The sequence below is a fragment of the Microcebus murinus genome, chromosome 21, assembly GCF_040939455.1.
Source record: "Microcebus murinus isolate Inina chromosome 21, M.murinus_Inina_mat1.0, whole genome shotgun sequence".
In the NCBI taxonomy this organism is placed as follows: domain Eukaryota; kingdom Metazoa; phylum Chordata; class Mammalia; order Primates; family Cheirogaleidae; genus Microcebus; species Microcebus murinus.
Genome location: NC_134124.1, coordinates 1126275 through 1142006, shown reverse-complemented (window position 1 = coordinate 1142006; position 15732 = coordinate 1126275). Strand labels below are relative to the sequence as shown.

The window sequence follows — 15732 nt, the reverse complement described above, 5'->3', positions numbered from 1 at the left end:
AATATAGTTGCAGCCGGGCGCGGTGGCTCACGCCTGTAATCCTAGCACTCTGGGAGGCCGAGGTGGGAGGATAGCTTGAGGTCAGGAGTTCGAAACCAGCCTGAGCAAGAGCGAGACCCCGTCTCTACTATAAAAAGAAAGAAATTAATTGGCCAACTAATATGTATAGAAAAAATTAGCCGGGCATGGTGCCACGTGCCTGTAGTCCCAGCTACTTGGGAGGCTGAGGCAGAAGGATTGCTTGAGCCCAGCAGTTTGAGGTTGCTGTGAGCTAAGCTGATGCCACAGCACTCACTCTAGCCTGGGCAACAAAGTGAGACTCTGTCTCAAAATACAGTTTTTGCCACTATAGCAAGAATATATTCTTGCTATAGTGGCAAAAACTGTTTAGTTCGGTGGCTTCTCTTAGTTAGAGCTATATGATTCCATCACCTGTTCCACAAATGAGAGGACTCTTTACTATTCTGGTTTTTCTGGAAGCATGTCCTGGTTTTCTGCATCTCAAAGTGTAAGTCCCAGAACTAAACAAGCAATTCCAAGATGTTTGTCATGTAGGATCATGGAGCTATGTAGTAGGCAAAATAATGGTTTCCTAAAGATGTCTATATCCAGATCCCAGAAACCTCTGATTGTGGTACTTTATATGACAAAAGGGACTTTACAGATGTGATTAAATTAAGAATTTGAGATGAGAAGATTATCCTGAGTTATCTGGTAGGTCCAATATAATCACAAGGATCCTTATAAGTAGAAGGAAGCAGTGTCAGAGAGAAGTTTGAAGATGCTCCACTGCTGGCTTTGAAGATGGAAGAAGGAGCCACAAAGCAAAGAAAGCAGGCTACGCCTAGAAACTGGAAAAGGTGAAAGAATTGATTCACCCCTAAAGCCTCTGGAAGGAACACAGCCTTGCTCACACCTTGATTTTAGCTCAGTGAAACCTAATTTGGACCTCTGACTTCCAAAATGCCACCTGTTCATGGCCCCTTCCATCTTCAAAGCCAAAAAGGAACATCTTCAAATCTCTGACTCTCACTTGTGCTTCTGTCATCACATCTCCTCGCATCCTCCCTCTGGTGTCTTTCACTTACAATGGCCCCTATGATTACATTGGCCCACTGGGATAATTCAGGACTCACCTTAAGATCCTTAGTCACATCTGCAAAATCCCATTTTACCAGGTAAAGTAACACATTCAGAGCATCCAGGGATTAGGACTCCAGGGGTAGGCATCTTCTGCCTACCACACCCAGTTTGGGTGAAGACAATCCATAATGGTTGAAATGGTAGGAAATGAGGTAAGAGAAGCAGACATGGGCCTGATTATATAGGGCCTTATAAATCAAGGTAAGCATTTTGGATTTTATTTTGTGGTGGAATGCAGTGAAATATTACCAGCAGGAGAATGACATGATGGTCTATATTTTATTTTATTTTGTTTTGTTTTGTTTTTTTGAGACAGAGTCTTGCTTTGTTGCCCAGGCTAGAGTGAATGCCATAGCGTCAGCCTAGCTCACAGCAACCTCAATCTCCCGGGCTCAAGCAATCCTCCTCCCTCAGCCTCCCGAGTAGCTGGGACTACAGGCATGCGCCACCATGCCTGGCTAATTTTTTCTATATATATTAGTTGGCCAATTAATTTCTTTCTATTTTTAGTAGAGATGGGGTCTTGCTCTTGCTCAGGCTGGTTTCAAACTCCCGACCTGGAGCAATCCTCCTGCCTTGGCCTCCCAGAGTGCTAGGATTACAGGCATTATGGTTTATATTTTATAAAGATCATTTTAGGTGCTGTGTGGCAAACTGACTATAGTGGAAGAGGCTTTCCAACCAGAAGCTCTCAAAGTACTCTAGGCAAGAGATGATAGTAGCTTGGATTAGGCTAAGGAGATAGAGGAATTGGGAAGTGATTAGATTCATCATATGTGTTGAAAGTGTGGAGGGAATATTTAAGGATGATTTCAAGGCTTTTGCCTTGAACAACTGGGTGAATTTTGGTATAGTAGATATAGAATGATGCAGGAGGAGGTTTGGGGTTGTTTTAGGGGGAGTAAAAATAAATTTGAAGTGTATGGTAGACATCCAAAGGGAGGTGGTAAGTAGGCAGTAATGTTTATCATAGACTAGCCTGGAATTAAGAGGAGCGGTAGATCAGGTGACAAATACTTGAGAATCCTAACTCTATAGACAATAAAGCCTTCAGACCAAGTGAAAGTTTACCATATTTATTATCCAAATCAGCACATATTTTTTGTTTTAACCTTTTGACAATTTCAGACTTACAGAAATGTGGCAAGAATAATACATAGAATTTGCCTTTATTTTTCACTCATTCAGCAAATGTTAACATCTTACCATTGCTTTATCATTTTTCTCTCTCTACTCATCTACATATGGACATTTTTTTTCCTTGAACTGTTTGAGAGTGAGTTACAGACATGATATCTTATAGCCCTAAAAACTTCAGTGAGTTTTTTTTCCTACAAACACATTCTCTTACGTCAGTGATTCTCAAAGTATGGTTCCAGGGTCAGCAGAAACTGCATGACCTGAAAACGTGTTACAAACCCAAATGATAGGGCCCCACCCTAGACCAACTGATTCTGATAATTTTTCTGTGGTTATGAAAGGAAATTAACATGACTTCAAAATTATTACCTAATTTATAGACATTATTTGGAGTTCATCAGTTGTCCCAGTCTTTGATAGTAAAAGTACCAAATGGGACACTTTTGAGATTAAAGGGAACCACCATCAATAATTTTGCCAACACAAAGTGGTAAAGTATGATCATATAAGGCAGTTCAGGAGGTATAGTTAATTTTTCTTAGTAAGGACACTTGGGGTTGGGTACAGTGGCTCACGTCTGTAATCCTAGCACTCTGGGAGGCCGAGGCAGGAGGATTGCTTGAGGTCAGGAGTTCGAGACCAGCCTGAGCAAGAGCGGGACCCCATCTCTACTAAAAAAATAGAAATTAGCCAGACAATTAAAAATATAGATAGAAAAAAGTAGCCGGGCATAGTGGCGCATGCCTGTAGTCCCAGCTACTTGAGACGCTGAGGCAGAAGGATTGCTTGAGCCCAGGAGTTTGAGGTTGCTAGAGAAGAGGGCTAAGAAGGAAACCCATTGAGAGGTCTGGAACTAGAGGCTTCATGTGAAGGAGAAATCGCATCCAGGGAGGTAGGAGAGTGAAGACTATTGCTGAAAGGAGGGAGTGGTCAACAATGGCAAATGATGCCAAGAAGTCTAGCATGATAGTAAATGAAATTGCCTATAAGATTTTGTAAGTCAAGGTCCTTAGTGATCTTGACAAGAGGGAAATGGGCTCAAAATTGAATGATGAGAAAGTGGACACAGTATGTAGAAAACTCTCTTACAAAAGAGCAAAGCTAGGGAGAGGGAGGTGGGATTAAGGGAGGTTTTATTCTTTTAAGGTGGAGCATTTTATATTATGTTGATTACAGCTCAGAAAAATTCTTTGTAAAACGATCTAGGGAGGTTTACAAACTACTGATGCCTGGGTGTCGTCTCCAGCGACTAAGATTTAATTGATCTGGGGAGCAACCAGGTTCACGGGGAGTTTGAAAAACTCCCCAAGTGATTTTAATGCGCAGTCAAGGTTGAGAACCGCTGCTGTAAACAGGAAAACCCTGATGCAGGGAGGGCTCAATTGCTGGAGCCAAGACCCTAAGCAGCTGTGAAGTGTTATGGTGTCTCAGCCAGCAAAGGTGGCCAGGACCACTGGAACAATCAAACCTTTGTAGTTACAGTACTCAGTTTTTCCTGCAAACGTCCATAGGCAAATGAAGGGCTTACATCAATAACTCCATTCCCTCGGAAGACGAGAAAGGAGGAAAGAAAACAACTTCGGTGCGTCTCGCAGGAACCTCGGATAAAGAGCCAGCCTCCTGCGGGTGTCGCGAGCGCTGCCCTTCGAGCTCCCCGCGCCCGCCGCCCCCGCCGCCCGCTCGCCAGTGCGCAGGCGCCGGCCTGGCCGCGCGCTCCCGCCCCGGCACGCTCTCCGGTTCCTCGCCCGAGCCGAGCTTCTCCCCTGGCCGCCGCGCGGGAGGACGCCGGCATGGCAGATGAGATCGCCAAGGCTCAGGTCGCCCGGCCTGGCGGCGACACGATCTTCGGGAAGATCATCCGCAAGGAAATCCCAGCCAAAATCATTTTTGAGGATGACCGGGTAGGCAGCGGCACCGCCTGGCTCGCGGGCTGAGGCGGGGGCAGCCGCCCGCGGACACGCCGGTTTCCCGCGGAGGGAAGGGCCGGGAAGAGCCGGGCCGTGTGGCCGGCGGGCCCCGGGCCAGCGGGCAGGGCCGCGGCGCTCCGAGGCGGCCTGCCGGCGCGTGCCGGCGCTCCGGTTACGCGTTATCAGCGCCGGGCGCGGGCCGGGCCGCCGGCGCCCTGGTGCCGCACCGCGGGCCTGGGCGCGTGTCGGGGCGCGCCGGGTCCCCGGCGTGGGCGCCGCAGCCTCCCCGGCCGCCGCGGACCGCGCGTGGCGTCGGGAATCTCGAAATCTCGCCGGCGCTCTGCCTGACAGGGAGAAACCCGATCGCGCCCTCACTCGGGCCCAATCTCCGCGATCTCCCGCGCAGCCGGCCTGCCTTGCCCGGCGTCCCCGGCGCTCGGCTCGGCGCCGTGCCGCGTGGGGCGGGGGCGGCCGCGCCGGGCTACCGGCCTCCCCGCCGGCGGGCAGCGCTCGCCGACCCCGCTGGGGCTGGGGCCGTCCGAGGTGGAGAGTGGACGGCCGTCTGGGTTTTGCTTGCCTTTGACCTTGTACTTACAAACATTGAATGATTTCTTTTACTTTCGACAGGAAAGTAATTTTATGCCAAGGGACTAAGAATGTAGTTTTTGTTGACATCATTATAGGTGAGAACCCAGTTGATGTGACTTTAAGACGTCTTGTGTAAATTATTTAGTGAACAGTTTCATTTTGGATTTGGATCTCGGATAAAGCTGCGCAAGAGGTTGGCTGATTTAGGTAGAACAAGTTTTGTAAACATTTTGCTAAATTAACTTTAAGAAATCTAAAAAAAACATTAACTTTTTGTTATCTAAGACTTAATTAGGTTCCTCAAGGTGAATTTTATTTGAATACCTTTATTTGTCTCTAGTTAGGTGGAAGTTCTTTTGTTTTAGAAAAAACATATTTCCTTTTAAAAGCCTTTTATATGTGATCATTGAAATACTGACTCGAACCACCTAAGTCCAACAGTACAACAGCATGAAGCATTCTAAATGATACAGCATTTTTTAGGGAGTAACAAATAGAACTGCTCGTGAGACAATTTAAGCATGAATCGGTTTTATGAAGCAGCTTCGACCTCCAGTAAGGGAGCAAAATTCACAAAAACATTCAAGTAGCATTTGTATTTACAGACACTTCTAGTGTAGTTAATAATTTGTCTAAATGCTACTTATACTCTTTAATTCTACAGAAGAGAATAGGCATAATTTCCTAAATAGTTGAGTAAAGTGGGAACAATAGGTATTAATCAAATACCAGACAAATATGTAATTAACAAAACTGGTCACAACCGGAAAGGAAAAAACCAGGAAATTGCACAAACAGGCCTCTGACCTGGGCATGGTGGAAGGGGGAGGGGAAACAGTAGGATTCTTTTAGAAATTATATATGCTGAGTCAGGAATGAATAGCAGTTTATGTTAGACAATTTTGGGGTTGAGGCGAGAGAGGATCATTGCAGTTCAGGGAACAGCCATTGAAAAAGCCCTGAGGGTGGAGAGTTATGAAGGACAGTGTAGGGGGAGAGTTGCTTGAGATCATACTGGAGAGGTAGACAAGGATTAGCATGGGTAATTGGATCTCGTTTTAAATGTCATTGTCTCAGAGTGGTTGTCCCTGACCACCCAGTTTAAATCAGGTTTTTCTGTAATAATCATCTCACCCTTTACTTTTCCTTTGTAACATGTGTGACCTTCGGCAATTAAACCTTTATTTCGTTTTCCCTTAAGACTCCATACATAAATTCTGTGAAAAGGTCATAAGAATATGTGTATTGTATACATTTGTGTTTTCTTAGCATCTAGTACAGTGCCTCTTGTGTGGTTAGTGCTTAATAAATAATTGAAAGAATAGCCAGGCCTAATGGCTCGCCTGTAGTCCTAGCTACTTGGGAGGCTGGGATGAAAGGATCCTTTGAGCCCAGGAGTTCTAGGCTGCAGGAAGCTATGATAGTGCCACTGCACTTCAGCCTGAGTGACAGAGCAGGACCCTGTCTCTTAAAAAAAAAAAAAAAAGAAAAGAAAAAGAAAGTTTTAACCCGCTGATACACTAAAGCTGATTTTTTTTTTTTCTTTTCCCTAGTGTCTTGCTTTCCATGACATTTCTCCTCAAGCACCAACACATTTTCTGGTGATACCCAAGAAATTCATATCCCAGATTTCTGCAGCAGAAGATGATGATGAAAGTGTAAGTAAATTTCTAACACAATTTTTTTTAATTGAGAGGTTAAATTTTGTCCTTAGAGTGATACCACATTTTCATCTTCCTGAAGGTGTTACTGAGGAAAAACAGAAAAACTATTAGTACTTAAATACAATGTATAAATAGTTTGATTTTTGGTAAAACAGACATTCAGAAATAAAAAACATTAAAGAAAATTTTATGGAATGCTTCACAAATTTGCATGTCATCCTTTTATAGGGGCTATGCTAATCTCTGTATTGTTTCATTAGAAATGAGTTACATTTTATTGGTGTGTCATAATTCCAGGAATTGGTATACTATGTGATTGAATCAGCAAAAATACATAAATAGAAAATATTGAAATTATGGCTGAAATTCTAGTAATGAAAAGTGTTTTGAAGGATGATTTGGGCAGATACATTGGAGGTATATAATTGAAGTCACTAATATATGAAACTACAAATCAGTAAAATCATATATACCCAAAGCACGCATCATAAAGTCCATGTATATAACTCACAGTGAACCTCTCCAACTCTCAATTACGTATACCTAGTATGACTAAAAGTTTGGTTACTAAATCTAAATCTACAAATTAGAGCAGGTACTGGCAATCTATGGCCTGTGGGCCAAATCTGGCCTGTTGCCTGTTTTTGTAAATAAAGTTTTATTGGATCACAGCCCTCTCATTTGTTTAATTATTGTCTATGGTTCCTTTTCACTACAAAGTCAGAGTTGAGTAGTTTTGATAGAAGCCGTCTGGCCCACAAGCCTACAATATTTGCTTTGTGTCCCTTTGCAGAGAAAGTTCGCTGCTTATTGGATTAGAGGCAGCAGCCCAGAAACAGAAAGAGGGACATCTGGGGTCTTCAGAATAGATTATTTAGCTCTGTAGAAAGAATTGGGAAACCTGTGAAATAAAGATATAACTTGAAAAACACAACAATCCTGGAACTACTTTATACATGGCTAGGTAGGCTTTAATATCTCTCATCCTGTTGGATAGGATTGCATACTGTGGCAGTTAATTTGTAGTTAAATTTTATATTAATAGTTATAACCATGAGTGGTCAAGAGAAGGTAAATTACTTTGAATAAGCTTTTTCTTTCTTTCTTTCTTTTTTTTTTTTTTAATTGAGATAGGTCTCCCTGTGTTGGACTAGAGTGTGGTGATGTGATCATAGCTCACAGCAATCTCAAACTTCTGGGCTCAAATGATCCTCCTGGCTCAGCCTCCTGAGTAGCTAGGACTACAGGAGTGTACCACCATGCCTGGCTAATTTTCTTTATTTTCTGTAGAGATGGGGTCTTGCTATGTTGCCTGGGCTGGTCTTGAACTCCTGGCCTCAAGTGATCCTCCTGCTTCAGCCTCCCTAAGTGCTAGGATTATAGCCACCATGCCTGGCCTGAGTAAATTTTTTAAGACAACAGAATATACATATAACATGTAACATACAATCTACCTATTTAAAGTATGTAAGTCACTGGTTTTTAGTATGTTCAGAGGTTTGCAGCCATCACCATAGTAAGTTTCAGAACATTTTCATCATCCCCAAAAGAAAACCCATACCCATAGGCAGCTACTCTCCATTCTGCCCACCTCACCAAGTCCTTTCCCCTAAACCCTAGGCAACATCTAATCTACTTTCTGTCTCTAGATTTGCCTATTCTGGATGTTTCCTATAAGTGGAATCATACAATATGTGGTCTTCTGTGAATGTTTCTTTCACTTAGTGTAATGTTTTCAAGGTTCGTGTTGTAGCGTTTTTCAGTACTTTATTATTTTATGGCCAAATATTCCCTTGTATGGATAGACTGTATTTTATTTATTCTTCATTTGATGGATATTTGGGATAGATATTCCACTCTTTGGCTACTGTGGATACTGCTGTGATAATTTGTTACATGTGTCTGTGTGAACATGTATTTTCATTTTCTTTGGTATATTCTTAGGACTGGAATTACTGGGTCATATGGTAACTATGTTTCTCCTTTGGAGGAACTGCCCAGTGTTTTCCAAAGTTGCTGCATCATTTTATATTCCCACCAGCAATGTATGAGGATTCCAGTTTCTCCACATCCTCACCAACATCTGCTATTATCTTTTTGATTCTAACCATGCTAGTAGGTGTGAGGTGGTATCTCATTGTGGTTTTGATTTGTATTCCCCTAATTTCCCCCTGCCTCTAGTTTTTTGTGAGTTTTTTTTTTTTTTTTTTTTTTTTATTTAAAGCAAGTCATGGACATATCATTTCAGGATGAACTTTTTAGTAATGATGCTGGGATACTTATTCATATAAAAAAATGAAATCATACTACAACCTCATGCTTTGCATAAAAATCAATTCAGATGCATTACAGACCTTATTAGGAATGATTTTTTTAGAAGCCAAAATTAGAGAATATCTTTATGACTTGGAGTTGGGAAGGAAGGATTCCTTAATAAGAAATGAAGTAGAATCCATAAAAGAAAAAGGTTAATTAAATTGAACACATTAAAATTAAGAACTTGTATTCACCAAAAGACTCCTTAAAGAGTGAAAAGGCCAATCACAAACAGAAAAGATTCGTAACTTCTGAAGTAGGGGAGAAGGTGGAGAAAGTAAGTGAATAGGATTACTGGGAAGTCTTTATGGTATGGTAATGTTCTATTTTTTGATCGGATAGATATGTAGATACTTGCTTTATTATTTTTAAATTGTTCATATGCTTTTATACATTTTTATCTGTATTTCACAAAAATTTTTTTTTTGTTTTTTTTTTTGAGACAGAGTCTCGCTTGTTGACCAGGCTAGAGTGAGTGCTGTGGCGTGAGCCTAGCTCACAGCAACCTCAAACTCCTGGGCTCAAGCAATCCTTCTGCCTCAGCCTCCCGAGTAGCTGGGACTACAGGCATGCGCCACCATGCCCGGCTAATTTTTTCTCTATATATATTAGTTGGCCAATTAATTTCTTTCTATTTATGGTAGAGACGGGTCTTGCTCTTGCTCAGGCTGGTTTCGAACTCCTGACCTCGAGCAATCCGCCCGCCTCAGCCTCCCAGAGTGCTAGGATTACAGGCGTGAGCCACCGCGCCCGGCTTGTATTTCACAAAATTTTTTTAAATGTCAAAATCAAGAATGGACACTTTGGGTCTTTATTTTTTTTTTTTTCTTTTTTTTTTTTTTCACATGAGTTTACTTGGGGAACACTTTGGGTCTTTAATATCTGAATTATTTACTTGGGGGTACCTTTTTTTTTTTTTTTTTTTTTTTTGAGACATAGTCTCTAGCCCAGGCTAGAGTGAGTGCCATGGCGTCAGCCTAGCTCACAGCAACCTCAATCTCCTGGGCTCAAGCAATCCTCCTGCCTCAGCCTCCCGAGTAGCTGGGACTACAGGCATGCGCCACCATGCCCGGCTAATTATATATATATACATTAGTTGGCCAATTAATTTCTTTCTATTTATAGTAGAGACGGGGGTCTCACTCTTGCTCAGGCTGGTTTCGAACTCCAGACCTCGAGCAATCCGCCTGCCTCTGCCTCCCAGAGTGCTAGGATTACAGGTGTGAGCCACCGCGCCCGGCCGGGGGTACCTTTTTAAAGTGATATATTATTTTTGAAAGTTAGAAAATTCAGGGCATTAATTTTTTTTTTTTTTTTTTTTTTTTTTGAGACAGAGTCTCACTTTGTTGCCCAGGCTAGAGTGAGTGCCGTGGCGTCAGCCTAGCTCACAGCAACCTCAAACTCCTGGGCTCGAGTGATCCTTCTGCCTCAGCCTCCCGGGTAGCTGGGACTACAGGCATGCGCCACCATGCCCGGCTAATTTTTTATATATATATCAGTTGGCCAATTAATTTCTTTCTATTTATAGTAGAGACGGGGTCTCACTCTTGCTCAGGCTGGTTTCGAACTCCTGACCTTGAGCAATCCGCCCGCCTCGGCCTCCCAAGAGCTAGGATTACAGGCGTGAGCCACAGCGCCCGGCCTGGGCATTAATTTTTAATGCATTATGTTCTTACAGATCACAGAGTTCAAAGGTAATAGTGAGTAGTGCTTAATAGTAAAATACCATCTTCAGTAACTGAAAGATTAAAACTTTTTAACATTCAGTATAATTGCACAATCACGGCATTTTAAGGTCAGAGCTTCTTACTCAAACGCAGCTCTTGCCTGTAAGGATAGATAGAATGTTAGTTTTTACTCAGTTAACTTTCTAAATTAGAGTTTTATCGTGTCTTTTACATAGAAGACAGTTCTTTGCCTTGAAACATTTATTGAACCAGCTTTAACACTGTGCTAATACATAATTAAATTTGTGACCAGCATAGGTACATCAGTGCAGATGCTCCTTGACTTACAGTGGGGTTATGTCCTGATAAACCTCAGTGTGAACTGAAGATAATCGTATGTTGAAAATGTATTTAATACATCTAACTTACTGAACATTATAACTCAGCCTAGCCTACCTTAAAGATGCTCAGAACAGTTACATTAGCCTACAGTCGGGCAAAATCATTTAGCAGAGAGCCTATTTTGTAATAAAGTATTGAATATAATAATATATATATTGAATATAATAATATAATTCATGTCAGAGTATATCACTAGTATATCACTAGTCTGGAAAAAGATCAAAATTTGGAAGTACGGTTTCTGCTGTGAATGCATATTGTTTTCACTCCATGGTAAAGTTGAAAAATCATAAGTTGAATCATCATGATTCAGGGACCATCTGTACTTTAAAATTGGGAATTTTTCACCATTTCAAATCTTTAAGCCCATTTTTTGAATGTGGGCTTTTAATAGTCACCCATTCTTAGGCTCTGACTGGGAATTTCTTTGGTTGCCAAAATGTTTGAAGACAAGACATTTTTCTTCTTCTTTATAACTTCCTTGGGATTATTATAGTTTTTCTCGTGGGCATTGCCAGATCTGTAGTATTGTCTGGGGATTTGTAGGACTCTGTGACAAATATCTAGTTTCACTCTGGGTCATCCTGTGTGTTTTTGGTCCATTCTATCGGCACTTTGTCTATATTTGTGCGTGGAGTCTACTTGTGTATTGGCAGCTTTCTTCTCTAATAAAAGTTAAAGGGGGGAAGGGTTGGTGGAGAAAGTACCTTAAACTACCAGTTCGCTGCTTATGATTTCCCATGGTAGGAGAACAAAGAGGAGGGGGTTAACCTCTCTTCCCAACATTCTAACAAGCTCTCGGGAAAGGAACTCTTTTAATTCTTATGGCAAGAAAAGAGGGAAAGGAGAGAAAGTCTTAAGTTTCTATTCCCATTACCTTAGTAAGCCCCAGGATAGTAGACTCTGCTGGTCATGCAGTAGGGTCCATTGTACAGATAGTCCCTGTCTTATGGTTCAACTTAAAATTTTTCAACTCTGTGATGGTGCAAAAGCAATAGACATTCAGTAGAAACCATATTTTGAATTTTGATTTTTTTTTTCTGGTTAGCATTATGTGGTAAAAACTCTTACATGAGGCCAGGTGCGGTGGCTCACGCCTGTAATCCTAGCACTCTGGGAGGCCGAGGTGGGTAGATGGCTCAGGTAAGGAGTTCAAAACCAGCCAGAGTGAGACCCGGTCTCTATTAATTAAAAATAGAAAGAAATTAACTGACCGACTAAAAATATATATACAAAAAATTAGCCGGGCATGGTGGTGCATGCCTGTAGTCCCAGCTACTCGGGAGGCTGAGGCAGTAGGATTGCTTGAGCCCAGGAGATTGAGATTGCTGTGAGCTAGGCTGACGCCATGGCACTCAACTCTAGCCTGGGCAACAAAGTGAAACTCTGTCTCAGAAAAAAAACAAAAAACCTCTTACATGAGATGTTCAACCCTTTATTATAAAATGGGCTTTGTGTTAGATGATTTTGTCCAACTGTATGCTAATAAAAGGGTTTTGAGCACTTTTTTTTTTAGACAGAGTCTCTGTTTCCCGGGATATAGTGCCGTGGTGTCAGCCTCGCTCACAGCAACCTCAAACTCCTGGGCTCAAGCAATCCTTCTGCCTCAGCCTCCTGAGTTGCTGGGACTACAGGCATGTGCCACCATGCCTGGCTAATTTTTTCTATGTATATTTTTAGTTGGCCAATTAATTTCTTTCTATTTTTAGTAGAGATGGGGTCTCGCTCTTGCTCAGGTTGGTTTCGAACTCCTGACCTCAAGCGATCCACCCGCCTTGGCCTCCCAAGTGCTAGGATTACAGGCGTGAGCCACCGCACCCAGCCAGGTTTTGAGCATGTTTAAGGTAAGCTAGCCCAAGCTATGATGTTTGTCAGGTTAGGTGTATTAAATGCATTTTCAACTTAAGATGTTTCCAATATATGATGAATTATTCAGGACGTAACTCCATCATAAACTGAGGAACATTTGTAGTCTGAATGTTACGGATGCCCACCTGTTGTTCAAAGCCATAACTTGATTCTTACAATGTCAGTGAGATACTTAAGGTCACTAAAAGAGAAAATGTTTTAATACATTTTGTTAAATAAATACAGTAGACAAAACAGTATTACCAGACTCTGTTCATTTTTCTACCTCAGAAAGGTCCTGATCTCCATAGCAGGCTTTGCTTCCTTGGTGTTTGGGGTAGCAGCAAAGAAGGATTTCTGAGTCAAAATTCCTGAACAAAAAGGGTCCACGCATGGATTAGTTGGTTAGACTCATTTTCCTCAACATAGAAATATGATGTACAGGAGTGGGCTTAATGGCCCTTTGTCTGTTCATGCAGTTGATTCCATAGGAAAGAAAAAAATTATTATTTGGTTTTGCCAGGTGGTGCAGGCCTCAGTTAAAATTTTTCCTCATATTCTTTATCATAGATTGTATAATCGTTATAAATACTACTCTTCTGTGGGCTAATTATACTTCCCGCCTCATTGATGCCTGGTCATATGACTTGATTTGGCCAATGAATGCAAGCAGAAGTGGTATGCCTTTTGGGTAGAAATGTTTAGAGCCAGCACCTGGTTTGCCTGTTTTCTCTTCCCTCTACTGTTATGAGTGCTCCATCAGCCTGGATCCTAAAGTGAAAAAGATGTAGAATATAGCGCCTAGTCAGCTTGTGATTAACTGTAGAGAGCACAAGAAGTGTGTCTTTGTTTTTAACCAGATTTTAGGGTTGTTTGTTACCACAGCATAACCAAACTTGTCCTGACTGATATACACCCCTAAAACAAGAAAGCAGTATTGTCTTGCTTTATTAGAAAAACTTAAATACTTCTTGGAATATAATTTAAAATTTTTTTAATTGAACAGATTTTATGCCTAATTCATTTATTGAAATTTGTAGTGAATAAATACCTAGTCTTAATGGATTTTCAGTTGTAAATTTTGCCGAATTGGGATTAAGAGAGTTCCAAATATTTGCCCAGAGTATGTTTTAACTTGGCAGTTTTTTCAATTTGATATTTCAACTAGATTATTTGTTATTTAGTGGCAAGAAGTTATAAATTGTGCTTAAGAAACTTTTTTTCTTTTCCAGCTTCTAGGACATTTAATGATTGTTGGCAAGAAATGTGCTGCTGATCTGGGACTGAAGAAGGGTTATCGAATGGTGGTGAATGAAGGTTCAGATGGAGGACAGTCTGTCTATCATGTTCATCTGCATGTTCTTGGAGGTCGGCAGATGAATTGGCCTCCTGGTTAAGCATATTTTGGGGATAATTTTCCCTTCTCTAGGCAGTGACCAAGTCTGCAAGTTCCAATATGTTAAATAACACATTTTTGCTTGTGTATGGAGAGATTGAGGAAGTAATTTTAAAAATCCATACATAATAAAAGACTTTGTTGCATGGTTTAGTCTCTCTGAATTCTGCATTTGATTTATTATTTTAAAAATATGTTTGTTGGAATGTGTGAAGGTGGGTTCATAATTTTGGAGGTTTCTTATTTTTTCTTCCCAAGGAGGACCCAGCATATGAACATTGCATTGTTATAATATTGGGACTAGTCTTTGAAGACATGTTATGAGAGTTCATAAATTTAACTTAAACTTTGAAATAACTCTTTCAGCCTAAAATATTAGTCCAGATGAGATTTTATTAATCCTCTCATTTTTTTAAGGACATAGGAGTATTGCTGTAATTGATCCAGAAAGTGAGTTTTGGGCCTAGAAAGAAAGGTTTATGTTCAGCCCATATGTTTCTCCTGTGCTTTTTGGATAATTTAGAAAGAATGAAAGTAGGTTTGTTACACAGTCTTTGATGACCATATGAAGCCATACATTGATATTTCCTTGCTATCTAAACTCCATCTTAATATTCAAAGACTTGAAAATGTTTTACCTAGAATTTTCCATTGCAAACTCAGTTTTAAATATGTATGTACACATGAGCAACAATAAGTTTTGCACAAATCTGGCTATGTGGAGTTGGGGAGAGAACCTCAGGGTCTGAGTTCTTGTGTAGACTGACAACCAAACTTATTTTTAGTCTCACCGTATACCCTAGCCTTTCTAAGGTTCTACAAGGAAAATAGCTTTGTTTGTTGGCTTTCCTTTATGTAGGTAATCTCCAGCTTCCAAAATTTGATACTTTTTCCTTTTTTTGTCTCCTCTCCCATTCTTTTTGTGCTTATGGATTTCTTCCATTTTTAATCTCTAAAAAAAGACTATTTTAGTGGGGTTTTGACAGCTGAAAATTGATTTTCTTTAAAATTTCTTTTGTTCTTGGTGATTTTTAAATAGTTTTTTGGGGGGAGTAGAGAAATTGGCTATTTATATGTAACAAATAATTTTTTCCTAATTTATCATTTGCTCCTTTGTTTATGGTCTTTAAAATATTTATATAGTTAATTCATCATTTTTTTTATTTCGTAAAGTCCTTCCCATTCCAGGAGGATTTTATTTTGTTTATTTATTTTTTTTGACACAGAGTCTCACTTTGTTGCCCAGGCTAGAGTGAGTGCCATGGCATCAGCCTAGCTCACAGCAACCTCAAACTCCTGGGCTCAGGCAATCCTGCTGCCTCAGCCTCCCGAGTAGTTGGGACTACAGGCATGCACCACCATGCCCAGCTAATTTTTTGTATATATATTTTTAGTCGGTCAATTAATTTCTTTATAGTAGAGATGGGTTTCACTCTTGCTCAGGTTGGTTTTGAACTCCTGAGCTCAAACAATCTGCCTGCCTAGGCCTCCCAGAGAGCTAGGATTACAGGTGTGAGCCATCCAGGAGGATTTTTAAAAATCATTCTTCTTTACCTAGTATTTTTATTTAATATTGGGGGACCGTCTAGGGAGGAGTTTTGGTGGGATTTGTGCTACAGTAAAGAGTGAAATATCTAAGGATACCCTAATCATGAAAAAAA

General features: G+C 40.9%; 1 protein-coding gene and 1 non-coding gene across 2 annotated transcripts; one reads left to right on the top strand and one right to left on the bottom strand.

Annotated features, from left to right (window-relative positions):
* The first annotated feature begins 3937 nt into the window (after positions 1–3937).
* HINT1 (histidine triad nucleotide binding protein 1) lies at positions 3938–14235 on the top strand. The gene is made up of 3 exons (XM_012762086.3): positions 3938–4184; positions 6332–6436; positions 13908–14235. Exons 1-3 carry the CDS (start codon positions 4074–4076, stop codon positions 14070–14072), a joined length of 381 nt encoding a protein of 126 aa, XP_012617540.1. The 5' UTR covers positions 3938–4073; the 3' UTR covers positions 14073–14235.
* LOC142863423 (U6 spliceosomal RNA) lies at positions 6626–6727 on the bottom strand. Its single transcript, XR_012914191.1, has one exon. It is a non-coding gene; the product is annotated as a U6 spliceosomal RNA (small nuclear RNA).
* Positions 14236–15732: the final 1497 nt, after the last annotated feature.

Coding starts and splice junctions, on each gene's coding strand:
- HINT1 (XM_012762086.3), top strand. CDS start 4,074: ATGGCAGATGAGATCGCCAAGGCTCAGGTCGCCCGGCCTGGCGGCGAC. Junction 4,185..6,331: donor TCATTTTTGAGGATGACCGG/GTAGGCAGCGGC, acceptor TCTTTTCCCTAG/TGTCTTGCTTTCCATGACAT. Junction 6,437..13,907: donor CAGAAGATGATGATGAAAGT/GTAAGTAAATTT, acceptor TTTCTTTTCCAG/CTTCTAGGACATTTAATGAT.